The sequence below is a fragment of the Microcebus murinus genome, chromosome 5 (assembly GCF_040939455.1).
Source record: "Microcebus murinus isolate Inina chromosome 5, M.murinus_Inina_mat1.0, whole genome shotgun sequence".
Lineage (NCBI taxonomy): Eukaryota > Metazoa > Chordata > Mammalia > Primates > Cheirogaleidae > Microcebus > Microcebus murinus.
In genome coordinates this window covers 48,255,192-48,280,376 of record NC_134108.1, presented here as the reverse complement: position 1 = coordinate 48,280,376, position 25,185 = coordinate 48,255,192, and the positions used below count along the sequence as shown (strand labels likewise).

Genomic DNA, 25,185 nt, shown 5'->3' with positions numbered 1-25,185 from the left:
GGTAAGAACCCAGTTCCCTCAGAGACGCACTCCAGGCCAGAGTTGTGAGAGCAAAAGCACACTAGAAAAACGAATGGTACTTAACTGATGTATGGCCCTCACCTCTAGAAGACGTCTACCCAAATGTGCGCTTAGTTGAAAATATGATCCCGCAAAATAAGCATCATCTGTAATTTCCTGGTAAAATGAATGATCAGTTCTTGTACACAAGATCCCCTCATTCTCAATGAGGGATCTATGCTGCTAGTTTAATAGAATGCGGATGGTGCTAATTATCTGAGTACACATTTATCAAAACCCATCAATTTGTAATTAAAATGCATACATTTTATTGTATATAAATTCTACCTCAATGAAATTAATTTAATAAAATTAGCATCCCTAAACGGATTCTTCAGTTTTTATCACAGGCCTCAAAGTAGTGGGATTCCTGTCTGGAATCTTTGGTTCCTACCCAGTTCCTGCCATCGCTATCTATGGAATACATCTTGATTATGCCCTCTTAGTTTGGGAAACAGCCTTCTAAACACATGTGTTTGTCAGTACAGGCTACTAAAACTTTATGTTAAAATCAGGGACATCAAACGAGCCCTATACCTGAGCTAACCATTAAGGGGCCTTATATGTCACTGTGAGTCAAACCACACCCACTTTAAAGCTTGCCCTCGTAGAAGTGTGATTCTTCGTGTTTATCCTCTGCCTATGGAACAGACGGTGGAGCAAAATACTAACTCAAACTGACAAATGTGCAGGACTCTGTTGAAAGCTCCGGTTACCGGGCGATGGGTACATATGATGGAAAAACTGTCATGCAAACAAAAGAAAGTCACAGCCTATGTTTAGAAAACACCTCAGTATTACCTCCTGATATATGTAAGGTGTGTGTCACAGTATTCAGAGCAAGCACTGTAAGAAACTTCTCATCTGATCTTCACAAGGCCTCATGTAGTGGCAGAAGGACAGGAGTCCTGCTCATGAGTGACATCACTGCCATCAAAGGCCTCCAGACTGCAGACCTGCCAAGAACATCAGGGATCCAGCTCTAAGGAACTGGTTAGGAACCAAAGGTCACCGGCAAGAATGCTAGGATGATTCTGCAGCACGACAAGATTTGTAATTGTCCAAATCACCTAAAATTGCAGGTTGGAAGATATCTAAGCCATATTTTGCTTTTTAATTGTTAGCTCTGCGTTTTAAAAGAAATTAGAATGATTAAGTCATACTAAAATAACCACTACCTCCTGCCATAACTCTCTTTAAGTAGAATGTTAACTTAAATAAATCAAATAAAAAATAACAAATAGAAAGTTGTTCGACTAGCATGGAATTGTTACCTCCAAAGCCTCTCTTACTAAGATCTCATTCACGAAAGAAGAATAAAAGTAAGTTTGAAGAACTTGTTAATTTTAATCTCATTTTATCAAGCTTATTTTAGCCGGGCGTTGTGGCTCACGCCTGTAATCCTAGCTCTTGGGAGGCCGAGGCGGGCGGATTGCTCAAGGTCAGGAGTTCAAAAAAAGCTTATTTTAAACTTTCATATTATTAAATATGGAGATTTGGCAAAAATATTTGCAATATTGAAATATAAGCAGGAATAAACATAGTCTACTTTTTTTATTTTTAAAAATCTAAGAGGAATGTTTCACGTATTTATACTAGGTCTGTACTTTGTAATGCAGAAGGGGCTGGGAAGAATATTAGGCAAAAGGAATTCTGGGGAGGAAAGAGATTAAAAGAAAGGGCATCTCTGGGCTACTGATGGGATCAAGAAAGAATGTACAGAAGCTTCTACAGAAGGGAAATTAGGAGGAATTCATGAACTCAGGATCTAAGTCTGGGGGTCAATAACCATATAAATTACCTATTATTATCCCCATTTTACAGATATTAAAAAATAAACTGAGGCTTAAGGATCAAGATTAGCTATCTTAGAAGTAATTTTTTTTAAAAAGCATAGGCTCTCAAAGATTCCATATCATAAGAACCAAGTAAGGCTAAAATTCTAAAACAATATTGAAATGCCTGCAAAATGCTGGCATGAAGGTTACAGTAAGATTTTAAGGGTTTCCTTGAAGTGTAACACATTTGCCTTATCAGGCCCTGTTTAGCCAAGACAAAATTAAAGACTTGCTGCATCTCCTTGTCAGACCAGTATGAATAGAAGCTGTGCTGCATGCAGAGATTTCTCTAACCACTGAGCACTTATTCTAATCAAACTTTCAGAAAGATTAACAGTACAGCATTTTTCTTCCAGCTGAGTGAACACAGAGGGCAGTCTTTGACTTTCATATACACTGTACTGGACTTTCAAACAGTGATGTCTTTAAATACTCTCTTCTGCTAAAGCTCTTTTTCATGCTTCCACAGGGTGTCTTTTCACTGCCTCTCAGCTAGCTGTTACAACTCAGCAGAATTACCCATCTTGGAAAACAATGTTTTTGCCATTGCTTAAATTTTTCTTTACATTTTTGTGTCTACTTTACACAAATATATAAATAAGAAAGTACTAATATGAGTGTTAAACATAGGCCTCAGACTGCCTAAAAAGATGGAAACCTCTAGGTATGTTCAAAGTGATGAATTCTAGGTCTCCCTTGAGTATACCCTTTACACTAAGTAAACTTTGGTTCAGTAAATAGCAGAGAGGGGAAGAAGATGAGGGGAGAGGAGTGGAGGGGAAAACTAAGGAACGTATTCTCAATTTTGAAAATAAATAACTGAAGAATGTATTTAGGCTGGGCACAGTGGCTCACACCTGTAATCCTAACACTCTGGGAGGCCGAGGTGGGAGGATTGCTCAAGATCAGGAGTTCGAAACCAGCCTGAGCAAGAGCGAGACCCCGTCTCTACTAAAAATAGAAAGAAATTAATTGGCCAATTAATATATAGAGAGAGAAAAAATTAGCCGGGCATGGTGGTGCATGCTTGTAGTCCCAGCTACTTGGGAAGCTGAGGCAGAAGGATTGCTTAAGCCCAGGAGTCTGAGGTTGCTGTGAGCTAGGCTGATGCCATGGCACTCTAGCCTGGGCAACAGAGTGAGACTCTGTCTCAAAAAAAAAAAAAAAAAAAGAATGTATCTAAAAGGAAAGATAATTATAACATTTTTATAATAATATTTTTTTAGCTTTTTAGAACCCCAAACCCCATCATTTGTGCAAATTTTATACATGGAAAAATTATATATTGAAAGAAGGGGACTTTCAGCATTTTATTATATTTCCACTAAATAAAAAGGATAACAAGATCCAAATATCATTTAATTAAAAAAATTTTTTTAAGAGACAAGATCTTGCTATGTTGTGCAAGCTGGACTCAAACTCCTGGGCTCAAGGGATCCTCCTGCCTCAGCCTCCCGGAGTGGCTAAGACTACAGGTGCCACTGTACCCAGCCTGCATCATTTTCTTTAATCAACTGAAATCATATCTGATTCTAAGTATTGGAAAGGGTTTTTTGTTATTATTACTATTCTAGTAGATCTCTAACAGTATAAACAGTCTGTGACAGAAATGACTTTTTGAAAATCCAATAATGTTTAGTAGATGCCAATTAATAACAAAACCCAAAAGATTCATGGATAAAAATTATTTTCTCTCTCAACTGGATCTCAAAAAATTTCCATATACTGTACCATGTTTGTAGATCATATAGTAATTTGTGTCTACAAACTTCAAAAGACTGCAAATTCACTCATTAATATGAAAAATAATTATTATTTGAAACCCAAGTTATAGTTTTGAAATAAAACCTCCACAAATATCTTTTAAAAGATAGAGCTAGGGTCAAGGCCTGGGAACTTTCATTCAAATACTTTATTCAGTAAAGACCTAGTGCTTATAGTGTGCTAGGTACTGGGATATAATAGTGAAAAAGAGATAGTCTAATTGATAGTTCAATTTATGCCAGTGATCCAATAGCAATATTCTAAAACTAAGGAGCCATAAATCCACTTAATAATATTATCATTTACCCAGCAATTCTCTATCTTTGCCAAAGAATAATGTGAAATTGTCAGATACTTTGCTGAATTCAAGTAACTTATGAACACAAACAATATGCCAATGCAAGGACCACAAAAATTAGTGCAATATGGACCTTGCTCTCAAGAAGCTCATAATTTTGAATAAGAGATAAACTATGTCTTGGCATTCCTCCAGTCGACCAAAATAGTAATCCCATAAAAATGAGTCATCCTGTATTTCATCTTCTTACTCTTAGTTATATCCTGCTGCAAAATTAAAATACATCTTTTCTCTCTTGGTGTTTACAAGTTCCAAATATTTGTATACTTATGTCTCTACTTCACTGTCTTTCAGCCAAGATGAATATATTTAGCTCTCTTTCTCCTTTCCTTTTAAACCAATTCCTCAATTTAAATGATCTTTTTGGTGACTTTATTTAAATTCTCTATTTCTGTATTAAATTCTAGGATCCAAATGACATAATTAAAATACTCTTCCTGATAGAAAATCAATCATAATGAAATATACCAATCTTTTTGATGATATAATGCTTCTGTGTGTGACTGTCTAAAACATTGACTTTCATTGACTTTTTCAGGGGTTATAGTATTACACTGCAAATTTATATTTACTCTCTAACACCTTTAATTGTATGGAGTTTCCAGGTTTCTCAAATGAAAATTTGGTGAGCACCCTGAAATGGTGGTGACTAACAAATAGTGTAAAGCCAGATTTCTGATAGCAATAGAAAATGAAGCATTAAAAAAAAAAAAAAAAATCATTGACTAAAACAGCAGTTCTACTCCTAAGCTCACAAATAAAATGATTTTTCAAATGTCTCCATCATCCTTTTGATACCATATTCATACACAGTATATTTTATATTTCTGTATCTACTACAGATTATATCTATTAAGTAAACATACAGTTTAAATCTTCTACTCCTGAAATAACTTTGGCAAAACCATGACAAATATATACAGATATCAGGACTCATGATCAGTGAAAAGAATTGAGGAGGCTGTCACAGACTAGATTCCTGTTGATTCAAAATTTCAAATCATATTAAAGTTATGCAGGGAGTGGAGGCATTCAGTAAATGTGTGGGTAAAACATAAACAAGTGCTATCCTAGATCAGAACCACATTCAGAACACATGTTCAATATTGTGGTCATGCTATGGACAAAGTAATAATAATCAGTGGTGGTTTCTTTAGTGGGGGCAAAAACTTCATTCTGTTGCTCACAAACTTTCAGTACTTCAACAAACAAACAAAAAGACCGCCTAAACTCTCTAGCCTGATATTTAGGGCCTGTCTCAATCAGGCTCCAACCCATGTTTCTAGTCTTACTTCATGCTACCCCAATTCAGCGCATCCATATTTCAGCCAGGCAGAACACCACACCCTTTTTTGAAATAATTCAAGTGCTTTCTAACCTCAGAATTTTTATATCCAACACTCCCTTAGGTTACCTCCATCCCCTAAATTTCTTATTTAAATTCTACTCATCCTTCAAAGTCCAGCTCAAATGCTGCCTGCTCTCTGAAACTTTCCTGTAACCCCTACTCAGAACCTCTTCTGACCTTGAATAGCATTTAGTCTGTACCACTCATGTAGCTACAAGCACAGTCTCTCTCATGTATCTTACACTATAATTGCTTGTGGGCATATCACATTTCTTCTCTCAGACTGTAAGTTCCTTGAGAAGAAGGTCTTTGATGCAGTCATATTTGTACTGTCCCTGTGCCTCCACGCTTTATACATACAAAAAAATAATAAATGTTCATTGAACACAGTGTGTTCAAATACTTGATCCAAAAAATGTAATAATATCCTCACTGATATTCATTCACAGAGGAAATATTTTCTCAACATCTCTTGTGTACAGGGGTAGTAGTATATAAGAAGAAGCAGATGTAGACCATGCTCTTTCAAGAATTTTACAGGCCAGGAGATGATCTAAGACATTTACATAAATTACTATATACTAATAGATAAACACCACGAAAAAAGTAAAAATGAAGCACAACAGGAACCAATAATAAGAAGAGATTATTTCCAGGTAGAAATGGACACGAGGGTAAATTTTAACATTTTTGCTGGAGCCTGAAAGACAAGAAGTATTTGAATATGTAGCTAGGACAGGGGAAATAAGGGCCATTGAGGCAAGAAATCTCAGAAGGATACAGGGAACAACCAATAGTTTAGTAGTAAAGTGTATGTGAAAAATGACCAGGAATAGAGAAGAATTTTAAAAACAGTTGGAGCTATATCTGGTAAGACCCTGAAAGCCAAATAAAGAACTAGAGCTTTCGTCTGTAAGCAGTGAGGAACTACTTCAAAGTTCTTGGCCCGGCACGATGGCTTACAACTGGAATCCTAGCATTTTAGGAGGCCAAGGTGGGAGGATCACTTGAGCCCAGGAGTTAGACCAGCCTGGGCAATAGAGACCCCCATATCTACAAAAAATTGAAAAATTAGCTGGGCCTGGTGGCACATGCCTGTGGTCCCAGCTGAAGCAGGAGGATTGCTTGAGCCCAGGAATGGGAGGCTGCAGTGATCTATAAATATGATGATACAACTGTACTCTAGCCCTAGTGACAGAGAGAGAGCTTGTATCAAAAAATAAAATAAATAATATTTCAAAGTTCTTGAGCAGGATCTGAGTAATTAGTTAGAAGGTCTAAAGTGGACTGGAGGAGAAAGAGATTGTTGACAAGGAGATAAGTTAAGAGGCTAGTACCATAACACAAGAAAGAGATAATAAAAGGCCTGAACTAAGGAGTGAGGCACTGGAGATAAAAATAGATGAATGGTTCAGTTTTAGCATCAGAGACATTAAAAATGAAAAGAAGAGAAAAGATATGAACAGAAGAGATATTTTAGAGACAACACTAAACTAAAAGAATTTGGCAAGTTCTGGATGTAGAGTGCAAAAAAGAGTCTTCAAAGCAGCAAAAGAAGTTTCTAGGCTAGGAAGAGTGCCATAACCAAATCAGAGGATGGTAAAGCAGCAGCAAGTTTGGATGGGAGAAAACTGAGTCCTGGTCATACTGAGTTTTAGTACCATCATCAATTTCTCCTTTTTTACTCTAATATCCCACATTTGCACTATAAGCAAATCCTGGGCACTCCACCTTCCAAATATGTCCAGAATCTGACCACTTCTCAGTACCTCTATTACTCTCATTCAGGTGACACTATTGTGAGTAAAATGTGTTAAACTATGCTGTTTAGAACAAAATGTACAGTTTTGTGAAATAAAAGAGAAGAGCTCAAATTAATCAACCCTCCATAAAAGACTCTGATCAATGATTCAAACAAAATTAGAACCTCAAAAATATAACTCTCATAGGTTAAATTAAGCACATAGCCGATTAAAAGCCCATTTCTGAAGGAGCGCATGATAAGAACAACCTCATATACCCAACAATCAGTTTAAAGCATACTGACTATGGCTAATAGTAAGGTGGGGTGGAAGTCTTGAAGAACCTTTCAGTTAAAAATTATAATTTACCTACCATTTCTGTTAAAATAAAAATTATATTTACCATTTCTGTTAAAAGGGTAAATGCATCTTTTGTGGGTGCTATCATTTGGCGTTAATTTAACAATGCCACAGCAAGAGGTGATCAACTCATATCACTAGCCCTGACTGACAAGGTACCAAGGGATACTAACTAGATCTTTTTTCGCATTTAATTTTTTCTTTAATAAACACCTCTCCTCAGTTAATAAAATGGAGTCTACCTAGATGTATCCCTACCCTATCTCTAGAATTCTCAAAAGCCTAAGACAAAAATGATCATGATATCACTTTGGGGATGGGGAGCACAAAATAAAATCTCTAATGATAAACTGAGGATAAAATGAGGATTACAGCTATTCTGTAATCATATCTTCTTAAGAACAAACAAAAAACTCATCAACATAAACTAAAATGACAACAATGTGAAGATGAATATCTAGCATATAATCTGATATTAATAAATGGTTGTTACATGTATACTGAATAGAAAATTAAAGTCAAACATTTGAATTATGGCTAATTTGCCTAATAAGTATATCCCACCTATTAAGAGTTATTTATTCATTTATTTATTGTTAATGCTGATAACAAAATTCTTTTTACCAGATGCCATGCCAGTATTTCAGTTTAAATCTTAAGGGAAAAACGTAAGAACCCCGTCTTTAATTATGTTTTTACTAATGATGAATAATAACATGAAGAGCAAACTAGACCGAAATGTACTTTTCTCACATGGAATTACTCCATTAAAATTATGCAATAATCATTTGCTTAAAATCACATTGACATTTTATAGCCATGCATAAGTATAATGGAATCATATATATACATCAAATGTTAATAATGGAACTCTTTTGATTGTAGGTTTATGGGTTTTTACTTCCTTCTTTTTTGCTTATGTGTATTTTCAAAATTTTCTATAATTAATGTTTTATTATAATTGTACCAAGAAGAAAAGATATTTTTTAGAAGAGGAGAAAAAACCATATTGATGAATTTAAAAGAAACATACTTACCAAGTCTCTGTGAAGCACCCAATTTGCATGGAGGTAATGGATACCATCAAGAATCTGGTAAAGTAATGATTTAACCATAGATCTTGGCAACTGCATGGGTTTTTTATTTGCTTTTGATGCACGGTGAAACTTAATAATATGCTAAAAAATCAAAAAATAAAATATACTATAATAATATATTCTTTGCTAATATCTATGCCAATAAAATACAATCAAGGCTATAATAAATGCTCTATATTTTAAGATTACTTATTAAAGGCCAATAATAACAGGAAGGAAAATAATTTGAATAATAAGGTTGACTAAAGCTTATCTATGTTGGGGGTGAATGTAATGTTAATGTGGGGGTCAAAATGATTAGATTTACTGAAACCATTAAAATTTTCATTAAATAGGACCAAAAGGTAAAAAGGGTTGATATCTAACAGCTGCTTAAGAATAGTGTTAGTTATATTCTCTACTGACAGAATGAAAGATTTAAAAAAAGAAGAAAAAAATCTGTAAATCTTTATTATTCTATAGAAAGTTAGCACTAAGTGCATTTGGGTAACATCACTGACTATGTGTATACTTGAATTATTAGGAAAGGTCCACCTTCTTTTGGCACAGAATGAATTAGGATATATTCCCAGGTGTTAATATTAAATAGATAATCACTAAAAGGAAAGAAAAATGGGAAATTCAATCTCACTAAAATAAATACAATTGGACCATCATATTCAAATTTTTTCATCCACACATTATACTGTGGGTTATAAAAACATTGTGATGAAAGGGAAGAAACGGTACCTGCTCCCCATCCCCCACACTGCCACCTCCATCCCTACCTCACCCTCTGTCCAAAACATGCCTAATGGACACTGAGGGCCTTCAAGACCCTATCAAACAATATTGGTAAAGTCATCAGTGTTCTACTAACTTTAAAATGACCAAATGGTATGTAAAATCGTGGAGCTATTTATGCAGATTTCCTATTTTTTATCAACTATTCAATAAAATTCACTTGATTTTAAGAAATAATAGAAAATCAGGCTGGGCATGGTGGCTCTCGCCTGTAATCCTAGCACTCTGAGAGGCCGAGGCGGGAGGATGGATCGCTCAAGGTCAGCAGTTCGAAACCAGCCTGAGCAAGAATAAGACCCCCGTCTCTACTAAAAAAATAGAAAGAAATTAATTGGCTAACTAAAAATATATAGGAAAATTAGCTGGGCATGGTGGTGCATGCCTGTAGTTCCAGCTACTTGGGAGGCTGAGGCAGTAGGATCGCTTGAGCCCAGGAGTTTGAGGTTGCTGTGAGCTAGGCTGACGCCACGGCACTCTAGTCTACCCAACAGAGTAAGACTCTGTCTCAAAAAAAAAAAAAGAAGAAATAATACAAAATCAAAATCAGAGTTTATACTTTAGCAGCAATTTCCATTAGAAATATAATGGGGGCCACATACATAACTTTCAACTTTTTAACAACCACATTAAAAAAGGAGAAACAGGTACAATGAATGTGTGCACCATATTGTACAGTACAGTTCTACAGGATCTGACTAGTCTAATGCACTACATCCTTCATCATACCACTAATGTTCAAAGTGAAGTACATACATTATCAATTAAACCTTGGTAGACAAATAGGAGAATACAGAAAAATGGAAAAAATACAATTTTTATGAATATCCATGAAAAAAATTGAAAAAAGCACACTGGAGATTTTTGTCAATACGTGCTATAATAGCAAGAATTCCAAAAATTCCTTTAATACCTGAGTCTGTTAAAGTTATTCCTAAACAGATGTATAATTTATATACATGACAAACCACACCATATTGAATCAAAATTTAATTACCCATAATTTTGACTTACTGCTAAATTTGAATTTGTTTTACTTTTAGCAGTCCTTCAGATAAAATGTTCAAATGTCCTGATTCCTAATTTTAAAAGAATTAAAAATTTTTGCTTTTATCATATATTGACAAAGTATCTTTAAAATCTGCAAAGTCACACATATACTTTTAAAATTTTTTTATTTTTAATTATTATGGGCATACATATACTTCTATCTGGTGGAGCTAGTTTTAAACAGAAAAATGCTTCAGGAGGTAGACCTTAACTTGGAAAGAGAAACTATTCACAAGTACATATCTAGTTAAATTTAAGCTACTATGAGTATCACAAAAGAAAGTAATCTTCACTACATGTATTGTTAAACTGCCACTAATTTACTTACATAAAATTATAGTCTCCCACTCACTAAAATAATCTGAAGTGAAATTTTTGAATATTACAAATACTGTGTTCTCAGTAACATGTTTATTGTACAAATTCTTTAAAATCAACATTTACATTTATTATATTTATTTGGGGTTTCTTTAACAGCCCGAGCTAGGATATATTATATTTATTTTGAACTATGATTATCAGAGCAATCTTTTCTTTCTGTACATTAGCAATATGTACCACATACTTATATGCTCCATACCTATATAAAATAATCCTAAAAATACAGTGAATTTATACTTACCCACAAGTCATGTTCTGCATAATCAAACAGCAGCCACACCTTCCTGTCACTGTGAGAAAGGAACACCTTCTGCAATGCGATCACATTAGGGTGCTTCAATTCTCGCAAAAGCTAAATGCAAGAGAAAGAGATAGGTCACTATTCTGTTAGCAAGGACGTGGAAATGATGAATTTCTTGTAACTATTTCAAAAGGAAATTTTTAAAAATTTAGAAAATCCAGGTAAGCAAAATCAAAGAAAAAATGCCACCCCAAATAGGTGCATACCTTTCCAATCCTTTTTCTATATGTATGTGCATGTTTTTAAAATAGGATCAATATAAATGGCAAAATGTAAACAAAAGTGGTATCATATCGGTAAAGAATTAATTACACTTTGGTACATGCATATCTTTTTTACTAGAGAAACAGTTCCTTGGGAGGCAGTAATCATATATTGACACTGGTTATATCCACCCCAGCCCAGTATTGGTGCTCAATAAATATCTGGCAAAAGAAGGAAAGAGAGCCAACATTCTTTACACTTATCCATGCCTATACTGTATGGTTGAGGTTTTGTTTGAATTGAGTATAAGGAAATGACTCTTATACACACTGATAAAAATAGGAGTTGAGAAGAGGTCCTGTAAATAGAACAAAAACAAAAGGAATAGGCCTTCACAAAGTATAAGCTTCAAGCTGGACTTTGACAACATGGAAGACAGACCAGATCAGCAAGTGAATACTCAGCATTTGGCACGTAACAAACAGTTGCTTGATAAAATATTTAACAACAATGACATTAACTGTTCAAGGTGAAAGCCTTATAAATATGCCTGCCTCAGGCTGTCCTTAACCAGGGTTCACATTTACTAGGTAGAAACATACTCAAGTTGATAAATATTTTGAATAACTTTTAAATGTAAAGCTCTGTGGAAGATACAAAAAGGAAAAGGGAAGAACATAACTATTGAACATGTTGTATGTGCAAGATAATTATATACAAAATGTTTTTCTCCCATTTAATCCTTATGACAATCCAATAATACACAAAGAATCTGAAGTTCAGTGTGATAAAAATGACTTGACCAATGTCTAACAGCTAAAAAAGAAGGGGTTTAGCCTTAAATAGATCTGCCTGATTCCAAAGTCCATGCTTCTTCCACTATAGCTAAAGTCCTTGTCTTCAACTCCCACACGTAGTAGGGAAGACAGACCTATAAATAGATCCATGAGGCAGAGAAAAATAAACTGCTTACCCATTCTAATAACTTTAATAACTTTAAATGAGCAACGTGTAGCTTGAGTACTTGTGCTGGAATCATGTAAAAATCATCTGAACTCCATCTCTGGAATTTTTATAGACTATTTTCCAGTTGCCTATTTCTTCATTATTTTCAGTTACAGACTTCCTAGTTCTTAATTCTCTCATTTTGGCTCTGTACCTTGGCTCTTTCTGTTCATCTACACCTTGAAAACTTTGCCTTAAAGTGCTCTTCTGGCTATAAATTAGTCATGATTCCAGGATATAACTCCCTGGATTCTGCTTCTAACCCATATGCCCTGGAACACAGATATCAAGAGCTAGGATGGGCTGGGCTGTCTCTAGCCCATCTTCCACTTTTCCCAGCCTGCCTCAGTGTTCTCTCTCCATCTCCTGTTGGGTCTAGGTGGGAAAGGGGAGGCTGAAAGGGAAAAGACCAGGGAAGACATAACAATCCTACTCCCTTGGGTGGGGAGAGAGATTAGGCAGTGCTCACCTATCAGCTGCTATCTCAGTTGGTACTGTCTAAGAAATACAAAGCAGCTCTGCTTCTTGCTTCAGATGCAAGTGTTAGACATAATATGCTCCCCATTAATGATGGAATCAGAGAAAGTCGCATTTTGGAGAGATATAGAGCTATAGCTAGAATTTGCTGCTTTTGAATGCTTTAGGCTAACTCTGTCAAATAATATTTTTCATGATCCCATTGCCCCTGCCAGCCTTGAAGTCCTTGGACCCTGGTAAAAGGCCTCATTCCAGGCACAGTGACTTATCTCCCTTTTTCAGACTCCTTGGTATTGATGAACTTCGAGAGTCTGCCTTTATTTTCTTCCAAAAATATGCTCTCTATGCAGCCTAAAAGAGATATGAAGAGGAAACTCCACTTTTGCATCTCAGCCAGGCTCCTGAAACAACACACACTGGCACTGACTCCAGATCCCTGGATCTCACTTGTCTGGGAGAGGGGATGACACTTGTAGCAGTAGTTAATCAACACCTCTAAATACTACGCTCTCTGTAACTGAACATTGTTGATCCCTTTACAATGAATTCATTTTAAGTAACATGTTAAAATAACTAATTTGACTAGATAATACATTTATGTTATTACATATAATTTGACTAGATAATACATGGTTCAAAAATTAAAATTACACACAAGGAGAAATATTGAGATGTCTCACTACTACTACTCTTGCCTTCCTGGAGGCAACAACTTTTATTAGTTGCTTGTTTAATCCTTGCAATGTTTCTTTATGCACATAAAAGCAAATGTGAATTTATATTTTTATCCTCTTATTTACATAAAAGATAGTATAATATACACACTGTTCGCATGTTATTTTTTTTACATTTAATCTATCTTGGGTATCTTTCAATATTACTACAGTATCAATATATAGACATCTTTTCTATTCGTTTTTACAGATGCATGGTACCTCTACATCACCTTTTTTCTTGTGGTAAAATACATATAACATAAAAGTTACCATTTCAACCATTTTTAAGTGTACGGTTCAGTGGAATTAAGTATATTCACCATCACCACTACCCATTTCCAGAACTTTTTCATCATCCCAAACTGAAAATCTACACGATTAAACAGTATCTCCCTATTCCCCCCACCCCATTCTGCAGACCATGAATCAAGGAGTAATTTTGACTACCAAGTCTTATTCTTTAAGAAATACATTTTGAGAGGCTATGGCTGACATAGACAGTAATTCCTCTGATGGATTTGGGCCATGTAAGTTGAAAACCTTCTGGAAAGCATTCACCATTCTGGATGTCATTAAGAACATTTGTGGCTGGGCATGGTGGGTCACGCCTGTAATCCTAGCACTCTGGGAGGCCCAGGTGGGCGGATTGCTCAAGGTCAGGAGTTCAAAACCAGCCTGAGCAAGAGCGAGACCCTGTCTCTACTATAAATAGAAAGAAATTAATTGGCCAACTAATATATATAAAAAAAAATTAGCTGGGCATGGTAGTACATGCCTGTAGTCCCAGCTACTCGGGAGGCTGAGGCAGTAGGATGCTTGAGCCCAGGAGTTTGAGGTTGCTGTGAGCTAGGCTGACGCCACGGCACTCACTCTAGCTTGGGCAACAAAGTGAGACTCTGTCTAAAAAAAAAAAAAAGAACATTTGTGATTTATGGGAGGAGGTCAAAATATTAACATTAACAGGAAGCTTGGAAGAAGCTGATTTCAACTGTCATGGATGACTTTGAATGGTTCAAGATGTCAATAGAGGAAATAACTGCAGATGTAGTGGAAATAGCAAGAGAACTAGAATTATAAATGGAGCTTAAAGATGGAGGTGACTGAATTGCTACAATTTCATGATAAAACTGGAAGGGAAGAGGAATTGCCTCTGACAGATAGATGATCAAAGAAAGTATTTGTTTGTTTGTTTGTTTTCTGAAGCTATAGTGAGCTATAAAGAAAGTGGTTTCCTGAGACGAAATCTATGCCTGGTGAAGATGCTGTGGAACATCGTTGAAATGACGAGAAAGGATTTAGAATATTCCATAAACTCAGTTGATAAAGCAGCAGGAGGGTTTGAGAAGATTAACTCCAATTCTGAAAGAAGTTCTACTTTGGTAAAATGCTATCCAATAGCATCAAGTGCTATGGAGAAATTTTTCATGAAAGGAAGAGTCAATGAATGCGGCAAACTTCATTGTTGCCTTATTTTAAGAAATTGCCACTCAGTCTTCAGCAATCATCATCCTGATTAGTGAGCAGCTATTGACATCGAGGTAAGACACTCCACCAACAAAAAGATTACAACTCACTAAAGGCTCAGATGATCATTAGCATTCTTTAGCAATAAAGTACTTTTAATTAAAATATATACATTGTTTTATTTTCTTTTTTTCTTTTTTTTTTTTGAGACAGAGTCTCACTCTGTTGCCTGGACTAGAGTGTCATGGTGTCAGCCTAGCTCACAGCAACCTCAAACTCCTGGACTCAAGCAATCCTTCTGCCTCAACCTCCCAAGTATCTGGGACTACAGGCATGTGTCACCATGCCCAGCTAATTTTCTCTACATATTTTCAGTTGGCCAATTAATTTCTTTCTATTTTTAGTAGAAATGGGGGTCTCACTCTTGCTCAGGCTGGTTTCAAACTCCTGACCTTGAGCGATCCGCACAGCTCGGCCTCCCAGAGTGCTAGGATTACAGGCGTGACCCACCGTGCCCAGCCTTATACGTTGCTTTTTAAAAAAACTTTTTGCCTCATCCACCCCTACATTGTTTTTTAGATATGCTATTGCACACTTAATAGACTACTATATAGTAGTATATTAACTGGGAAAAATTTGTGTGACTTGCTTTTTTGTGATATTTAGTCTACCGCAGTGGTATAGAACTGAACCTGCAATATCTCTGAGGGAAGAATGTGAAGTATACAACTACATGTATTCCCTAGGAATTCTTCCCTAATCCCCAAATTTGCATTTTCTAGCATAGCAATATACACTTTCTATTTCTGCACACCTGTTATGCTTTTTCTACCCTACAGATTTCTATAAGACAGTAAATGTAACTGTGAAGACAAGTTGAGGAAAACAGCAAATTAATGTCACCTATGTCTCCTTCTAATTCCTCTTTCACCCTCATCTCCACCTCTAGGAAGTGGTCTAGGAATCAAAGCAAGAGACAAGGCAAAGACCGTATATAATAAAGCAAAGGCCTCATAAACAGGCAGAAGTGTCACCACTGAGGTTCTCCAGTGTCACTGAGAACATGCTAGGGAAAATAGATTAGTGGAGAAGCCACCTGTTAGAAAAGGCACCACATTTTGACTACCTTCTGTACTTGTTTCATGGTCATACCACTAAACAAATGAGTTTGAGGGTGGTGGATGACTCTCAGTTTGGCCTCATTGAATTATATCCATATATTTTACACTGTTTTAACAGCTTACATCTGTCCCTCCATTAGACCATAAGCTTCTTGAGAACAAAGACAATTCTTAATTTATCTCTGTAACCTTAGATACTAGCACAATGCCTGATACATTAAAGGAGTGTTTTTAAGTGACCTCATCTGGTTTGGAGGCTTTACATGTCACCTATATGCATTAACTCTCAAATGTTTACCTCTAGCCCACACATCTTCCCTGAACTCCAGTTATGTGTATCCAACTGCCTCACCATCTCTACTTGAATGTCTGAAGACCAAAACTGAGGTTATGATCTCCAGCCCCCGCCACCCTCTACTCCAACTTCTCCTCCCCCATCTCAGTTAATAGCAACTCCATCATTCCAGTTACTCAGACACAAACCTTATCTACTCTAACTCGACTCTCAAATCACCTCCCCAGTGAGGCTTTCCTGACCCTTCTATTTAAAATTATAACCACACTTCTGCACCTTTACTTTTCTGTAAGTACTATCACTATCAAACATACTACAGCTCTGATACCTTTATCTACAATTCTAAAGATATTATAGAAAATCAAAAGTTTTCTAGTAACTCAGGTAGGAAAGAGATTTGTATTGCAATGGAAAAAAAAATGCATTGTCAGGGGTACATCCTTTCAGTTATCTCATTCTGATTTTATGGAAGCTATTTTACAACTCTGTACATTATATGTAACTGATAGTAATGCAGAATAATTCTTATCTATAAGGCATGCAAGTCCTATGCTGTCGAGTAGAGGTTCATTGACTTCCCTTCCTAAAAGTGGAAAAGCTAGTTTTGCACCTTCATTTCAATATTCAAGATCTATACATGTATCTGTTCTAAGTGGCTCTCCTTCATTTAATAAGTTAAATAAAACCTTTAAAATGTATTCATTTTATATCTGTATCACAGTAATAACTTTACCTTTTGTGAAATCTATCCTTTAATATTCATTGTATAGAAATATGTCACTTGAACTGACAAGAAGCTGTTCATTGTTTGAAGTGATGCTGTTTATATGTTATTTGTTGTCCGTTTCTCTTCATTAACATATAAGCATCATGAAGGCAAAGATTGTTGTTGGCTTTCTATCCCAAGTGCTTAAAATGGTACCTAGTACATAGTAAGCACTCAATAAATGTATGTCAAATAAATTTAAATTATTGACTTAACTGGTTCCTACTTACAAAATAAATCAGTAAATGGCCTGTAACCTTATAAAATAATTTCATAAATTATTCTCTTTCAAAAGGTATTTTGAATAATTTTGTTTTTTAACAAATTGAATAGACCATATCTAAAATAGCTATTCCAGGAACACTAACTCTCCACAAGCTACATTTATTTCAGGCCTAAAAAACAGCAGTTCTCTCAATTAGCACCTACTCTGCTAGAAGTATAGAGTGCTGACTTGATGTAAAGAACAGAAACAGCTCTGAATATCTCAGGATAAGATACTTAACCTGGCATGTAACCTGAACAGCAAAGGAGTCTATGAGAGTGTTCCTGGAAGGGCTGTGAGTGCAATAAACACTACAAAATTGGCGCGGTGCCTCACGCCTGTAATCCTAGCACTCTGGGAGGCCAAGGCGGGCGGATTGCTCGAGGTCAGAAGTTCGAAACCAGCCTGAGTAAGAGCGAGACCCCGTCTCTACTATAAATACAAAGAAATTAATTGGCCAACTAACATATATAGAAAAAAAATTAGCTGGGCATGGTGGCGCATGCCTGTAGTCCCAGCTACTTGGGAGGCTGAGGCAGGAGGATCGCTTGAGCCCAGGAGTTTGATTGAGGTTGCTGTGAGCGAGGCTGATGCCACAGCACTCACTCTAGCCTGGGCAACAAAGTGAGACTCTGTCTCAATAAAAAAAAAAAAAGACCACAAAATCTTAAAGAAAATGATACATAGAAAAAGGAGATAAAGGAACTAAAAGAACTAAAGTTGAGGAACTTGAGGAACTAAAGCAGAGGTTAATCCAACCAGTAGTTACAATCTAACAAGGCTAGATTGTTAATAAAATGCCAGCATTTGATCACAAAGGAAAAAATTATTCTATAAAGCTATAAAGTTGTGATATAATAAAAGCTATAAAATAAAAAATGGTGTTTATAAAGCAGGAAATATACCAAAGCATGAATAGTTCTTACTTCTGAATGTGAGATTATGTGTGACTTTTCTTTCTTTTTATTTTTCTATTTTACAAGTTTTCGACAATGGGCACTGCTCTTAAAATTTAAAAAAATACATACCCAAACACAAAAAGACAGCCCTTTCCAGAAATCTACCTGCCAAAATGGGATACCATCATACTATCTCAGCTGCTTCTCATGTGGTTACCTGAGAAGGGACACAATGAAAGGAGGAGATGGTCATGATTGTACTTTCCCTAATTCTTGGCAAAATCAGATTTTACCAATGGACTTTAATCTCTCGTCTCACAAATGTTTGTTCAACATGACATCATGCAACTGCAAATATGTTTTAATCATATTTAAACAGCAGTTAAGTAGACCATGATTCTCCTGTGACCCACACTAAATGATAACATCTTCAGTGCCAGATACTCACAGCATAGCAACGTGATCCCAAAGGAGCCTAATGAAGAATACTCAATGAACGTGCCAGTATTTTATCTGATCCCCCTAAAGGCATGTAATTATTAAAAGTGCCATTTTTTACTGTCCTAAACATATAATAATCTAACGTTAGAATCCTAATCTTTTTTTCTCTAAAGCACTATTTAGGATCCTGATTCAATCTGGAGAGCCTTGTGCTAGACTAAAATTCCAAAAGCCATCTGCATTTTTATCCACACATCACATCTTTCTTCCCTTTTCATTCCCACTTTCTGTTCTCCAAGTCTATGGTGCCTCCATGGGTCCCTGATTCTTTTCAAGAGTATTCTGAATGGAAAGGTCCTCTTATACTTCAATAATTCACTCAGCTCAAAGTAAACCCAACTTTCTATTCTTGTTTGATCTCTTGATTCATTTGACCATCGGTCCTTCTTCTTGGGTTTTTTTTTTTTTTTTTTTTTTGAGACAGAGTCTCACTCTGTTGCCCAGGCTAGAGTGCCATGGCATCAGCCTAGCTCACAGCAACCTCCAACTCTTGGGCTCAAGCCATCTTCCTGCCTCAGCCTCCCGAGTAGCTGGGACTACAGGCATGTGCCACCATGCCTGGCTAATTTTTTTTTCTATATATTTTTAGTTGGCCAATTAATTTCTTTCTGCTTTTTTTTTTTTTAGTAGAGACGGGGGTCTCGCTCTTACTCAGGCTGGTTTTGAACTCCAGACCTTGAGCAATCCTCCCGCCTCAGCCTTCCAGAGTGCTAGGATTACAGGTGTGAGCCACCAGGCCCAGCCTTCCTCTTGTTGAGAATAGTGTCAATGACTTTATTTTAGAAAGTACTAAGTTGTGTAATTTTTTAAATGTATAACAAGAACTAGCATTTGAGACACCTTCTTACCTGCAACAGGGCTTTTGGAAGCTGGTCTTTACAAGCACATCAGATGCATTTTAACCTTCCAGCAGGTGGCACTCATACTCTGAAAAGGGGTCTATGAAGACAGTAACCCAGCTATGGTTCAAGGATGCCCTAAATTTTTTGCTTTACTTTACCTAGTGACATGGCTTAGGTACTAGTCATAAGCTCCAGGAAAGTTAGTGTTTCCCATTGCCACCCAGTACAAATGACAGTGAAGCAGTAGGTATCATGCAAAAAACGCAGATTTTAGAATTCAGACTGCATTTGAGTCCTGACTTACTAGCAGTATGACATTAAAGCAAGTCATTTAACCCTTCTGAGTCTCATGGAAGAATAAAGATATCCACTTACAAACCTACACACAGTTTCTATAAGGAACAAATGAATATAAGTAGATTAAGTACACAATGCTTGGAACATATTGCACACTTGACAAATTATAGCTTTTACTCTTATGACCTCTACTATTTGCAAGAATGTTATGAGTACTAAATAAGAGAATCTATGTAAATGCCTGGCAAACGATAAATTCCTGATAAACCATAGCTGTTATTGCTGTTGTTGTTTTCATACTTAAGTGAAAATTTCAAAGCTATCCACTCTCTGCAATCAGAGAGACAATTTAGAGAGAGGCTAGATGGAAAATGCATTAGTATTTCCTTATCAAAATGCCTGAAACACTCCTTTAGTAGATTCTGTTCTAATACTATGACTACATGAAAGTTATTTCCCTTTCCATTTTACAACAAACAATCTGGTTTCTTTTTCTCTCTGACTTATAAGTTCTGCATGTACTTGGTCTGGTAAGATATTTGAAACCAAGTGAAGTCTGTAATAAATAACAAGTTCACATCTCCTTGACTATGACAGCTTATCTGTTCTTTTTAAGAACTGAATCTTTTAGGCCAGGGCAGTGACTCATGCCTGTAATCCTGCATTCTAGGAGGCTGGCGGGAGAATTGCTCGAGGTCAGGAGTTCGAGACCAGCCTGAGCAAGAGTGAGACCCTGTCTCTACTAAAAATAGAAAGAAATTAGCGGAACAACTAAAAATAAATAGAAAAAATTAGCCGAGCACGGTAGTACATGCCTGTAGTCCCAGCTACTCGGGAGGCTGAGGCAGAAGGATTGCTTGAGCCCAGGATTTTGAGGCTGCTGTGAGCTAGGGTGATGCCACGGCTCCCTAGCCTGGGCAACAGAGTGAGACTCCATCTCAAAAATAATAATAATAATAATAATTTAATCTTTTTTGTAACAAATTCCATATGAGAAAATTGGATATACTTCTTATAAATCAATGGCACTCTGAATATACAAAGATGTATTAAATATTAAATATTAAATATAAAAAATAAAACAGAAACAAACCAAAACAGAGTTTACAAAGGAAAATCTTAATTACCTGGAATTCTCAAGGACATTGTAACTCATCTGCCGATTGATTAAGGGGTAATCAGAAAACCTTTTCTTGCAACCCTACTTGTTGGAAACCTGTCAGGTTCAGGGTCAGTAATCTCATCAGTTCTCAGTTCTTGGCATACTGTTGGCCAAAGAATGACCAGATGCACCAAAAGCTAGGTGAGTGTGAAATTAAGTTTACTGAGGAAGGACAAGGTGGGTTTACAGAGTAATAGCAAGATACTAGCAAGATTCACCACACAAGGGGGAACAGGCCTCTTGTTGTAACAAAAAGGCTCCGATTATGGTCTGGGGTCCTGAAATAGAAAAATTAGCTAGGTGTATGGCACGCACATGTAGTCCCAGCTACTCAGGGGGCTGTGGCAGGAGAATTGCTTGAGCCCAGGAGTTTGAGGTTGCAGAGAGCTATGATGACACCACTACACTCTAGCTGAAGCAAAAGAATGAGACTCTGTCTTAGAAAATACACACACACACACACAAACTGCCATTATCTTTCACCTACAAAAAAACCTTTCAAATAAAATCAGATATCTCAAAGAAATTAATCATAAGTCAGAAAAATAACTTGAAGTTGCTATTTGTTTTGTTGTTGTTATTGTTGTTGTTGTTTTTGAGACAGGGTCTTGTTCTCTTGCCCAAGCTGGCGTGCTGTGGTGTCAGCCTAGCTCACAGCAACCTCAAACTCCTGGGCTCAAACGATCCTTCTGCCTCAGCCTCCCAAGTAGCTGGGACTACAGGCATGTGCCACCATGCCCAGAAGGATTAAAAATAGAAAGAAATTAGCCAAACAACTAAAAAAAATAGAAAAAAATTAGCCGGGCATTGTGGTGAGTGTCTGTAGTCCCAGCTACTGGGGAGGTTGAGGTAGGAGGATCGCTTGAGTCCAGGAGTTTGAGGTTGCTATGAGCTAGGCTAAGGCCACAGCACTTTAGCCCAGGCAAGAGAGTGAGACTCTGTCTCGAAGAAAAAAACTTCATTAAGGCCATAAGGATCACAACTGTATCAACTCCCTTTAGAGGCATAAGATAAAAAAAAAGAAAAGAAAGAAAATTAAAAAGATAAAAGAAAATTTAAAAATAAATAAGGCCATAAGAAGCCATTTATACTAGCTACTTTTGTGTAGAAGGGTCAGGTAAAGATTCTTATATCTTTTTCGATTGCTTGAATAGAATATAGCAATTATTATACTGTATGAATTCTTATCATACATATATATTCCTCTTATATTTCTGAAATGTCAACAGCAGTTACCTGGGGGAATAAATTATGAGTAAATTTACTTTGCTACCTTATGCTGCTCTGCATTTTTTTAAATTATTTTTTGTAAGACTCTAAGTATTGTTTTTCAAACTGCAGCTTATGACTCAGTAGATTCTGAAGTCAGTTTATTGTGTTGCAACCAGCATTTTTCCCCCCAAGTGAAATCACCTGAACTGGACTTGAATAGAAAATAATTGAAAACACTAGTGCACATCATAGGTTGTAAGCAAGAGAATCAGCAAACAGATTCAAAGTTTGAAAAATGCTACTGGAATACATTACATTAATAGTATTTTGAATAGGGTGCTTAGGAAAATATATATAAATATTTTTTGAGACAGAGTCTCACTTTGTTGCCCAGGCTAGAGTGAGTGCTGTGGCATCAGCCCAGCTCACAGCAACCTCAATCTCCTGGGCTCAAGCGATCCTTCTGCCTCAGCCTCCCGAGTAGCTGGGACTAAAGGCATGCACCACCATGCCCAGCTAATTTTTTTTTTGTATATATATTTTTAGTTGGTCAATTAATTTCTTTCTATTTTTAGTAAAGACGGGGTCTCGCTCAGGCTGGTTTCAAACTCCTGACCTTGAGTAATCAGCCCGCCTTGGCTTCCCAGAGTGCTAGGGTTATAGGTGTGAGCCACCACGCCCAGCCAGGAAAAATCTTAATAATGTTATAATTTCCATTTTAAAACCAAGAATCATTTTATGTTAAAGTGAGTTTCTATATCAATTATTAGCATGAATAACTTGAAAAATGCTATAAATTTAAATAGTAATGGAGAAAAAATATAATTTCTAAAAATTCAGAGAGAAAGCTCCAAAGACAGATATACAACACACACTAAGTCTTCAGTGAATTCTAAAAAATGAACCCATACACATATATTTGGAATAGCTCCACATTATAAATTATACACATTAATGTCTTTGGAATGGATAAGACTTAAAGAAGTGTAGTTTGTAGTGTTGTTTATCTATTAAGAGGTCACCTAAATAACAATTTCTAAAATGGTTAACTACCTGAAAATTCCAGAATATGGACAGAAGACCACATAGTTCAAATATATATACATATAACAATAATCAGGGCATGTATTTTAAGTTGTGTTTTTTTGTCTGTTTTTGTTTTGGTGTCAAAGGATGTGTTCGTTCTGGTTAAAAACACAATCTATTTCCCAATTGCTTCTTTGATCAGGGCAGATAACTACAAAATGATAAGCCAGGATTAGGAACCTAGTTCAGTCAATAAATTAAGTAAAATTAAAGGATTACAGGAGAATGAAATCAAAAGACTTTGTTTTCATGAACATGTACTGTATATTGTGCAGTCTGAGCAACCACAGAAAGCTTGTTTGTCTTTTTAAAATTTCTCTAACTCCAATTTCATGTATCTTTACTATTTATCTTATATCCTCTTTTTCTCCCTTTTCTCCCCCATTCTCCCACCAATCCTTGCAAGCTTTTTATTTCCTTTGTTCCTTTCCATTCATTAAGGCCTTTGTTCCTTTGTTCTTTTTTTTTTTTAAACAGGGTCTTGCTCTGTTATCCAAACTGGAGTGCAGTGGTACCATCATAGCTCACAGCAACCTCAAACTCCTGGGCTTAAGTGATTCTCCTGCCTCAGCCTCCTGAGTAGCTAGGACTACAGGCATGCCACCATGCCTGGCTTATTTTTCCATTTTTAACAGAAACAGGGTTCCATAACCAAATAGATTCAGGTAAACTACATGTGCCCCAAGAGTAAGGAACCATAAGACAAGGTGAAATCTAGAAGTAGTGAGGCCAATATATCAGAGAACAATTGAGAGAAAGAGGACAATACCTGGCAAGAAAGACAGAAAGGGGGGGTGGATAAAAAGGGGCCAGGACAGAATCAATAGGATTTAGTCATTGATAGGCTAATGATCCAGGATGGTACAAGCAACTGAATAAATAATGGTACTATTTGGAAATAAGGAAAACAGTACAGCTTTGGGGAGAAAGGTTGATTTTAGAATCAGACAAGCTCAGAAGAGAGTCCTCAACTAGAGGTAAAGGACTTGGGAGTTATCAGCATAGAGAAGAGATTGCCCAGGAAGTGTTTTACATGAGAAGATTTAAAGAGCAATTAGTAGAGAGCTCTTCAGGAAAACAAAAACATTGATGGGTCTGAAAAGGAGATGTTTAAGAGAAAGAAGATCACATAGACTCCGGATGTATGCTCAGAGAAGTAGAAGCCTCCTCCCAAGAGAGGATATTGTTATGAAAGCATAGGAAGAAAGGTTTCCATCTTCCCAGAAGGGAGAGCAGATAATGATTTCAAGTATTAAGAGAAGTATCTGGTCGGGCGCAGTGGCTCACACCTGTAATACTAGCACCCTGGGAGGCCGAGGCGGCCGGATTGCTCGAGGTCAGGAGTTCGAAACCAGCCTGAGCAAGAGCAAGACCCCGTCTCTACTATAAATAAAAAGAAATTAATTGGCCAATTAATATATATAGAAAAAATTAGCCAGGCATGATGGCACATGCCTGTAGTCCCAGCTACTCGGTAGGCTGAGGCAGGAGGATCGCTTGAGCCCAGGAGTTTGAGGTTGCTGTGAGCTAGGCTGACACCACGGCACTCACTCTAGCCTGGGCAACAAAGCGAGACTTTGTCTTAAAAAAAAGAGAAGTATCTATTGGTTTGTCAATCTCTGTTGGAGGTATTTAAGCTCAGAAAGAACAGTTCTCACCACTGAAACTGTAAATTCCATGAAGATAGATATCATGTCTGTCTTGTTCACCGTTATCTACTGCACTGAGAACAAGGCCAGCCATGTGTGGGCATTTCACAAATACTTTTGGAACTAAACTGAAAGTGGAAACAAA

General features: G+C 36.6%; 1 protein-coding gene across 3 annotated transcripts in view; it reads right to left on the bottom strand.

The window, feature by feature from the left end:
• Window positions 1-25,185, bottom strand: part of CDK19 (cyclin dependent kinase 19) — a 146,666-nt gene that overhangs the window by 41,080 nt on the left and 80,401 nt on the right. For all 3 annotated transcript variants that reach the window (XM_012753113.3, XM_012753114.3, XM_076003059.1), the window contains 2 exons: window positions 11,020-11,130; window positions 8,508-8,648 (listed from right to left, as the gene is read on the bottom strand). In XM_012753113.3, the coding sequence (XP_012608567.1) occupies window positions 8,508-8,648; window positions 11,020-11,130 (252 nt within the window). The remainder of the gene's footprint in view (window positions 1-8,507; window positions 8,649-11,019; window positions 11,131-25,185) is intronic.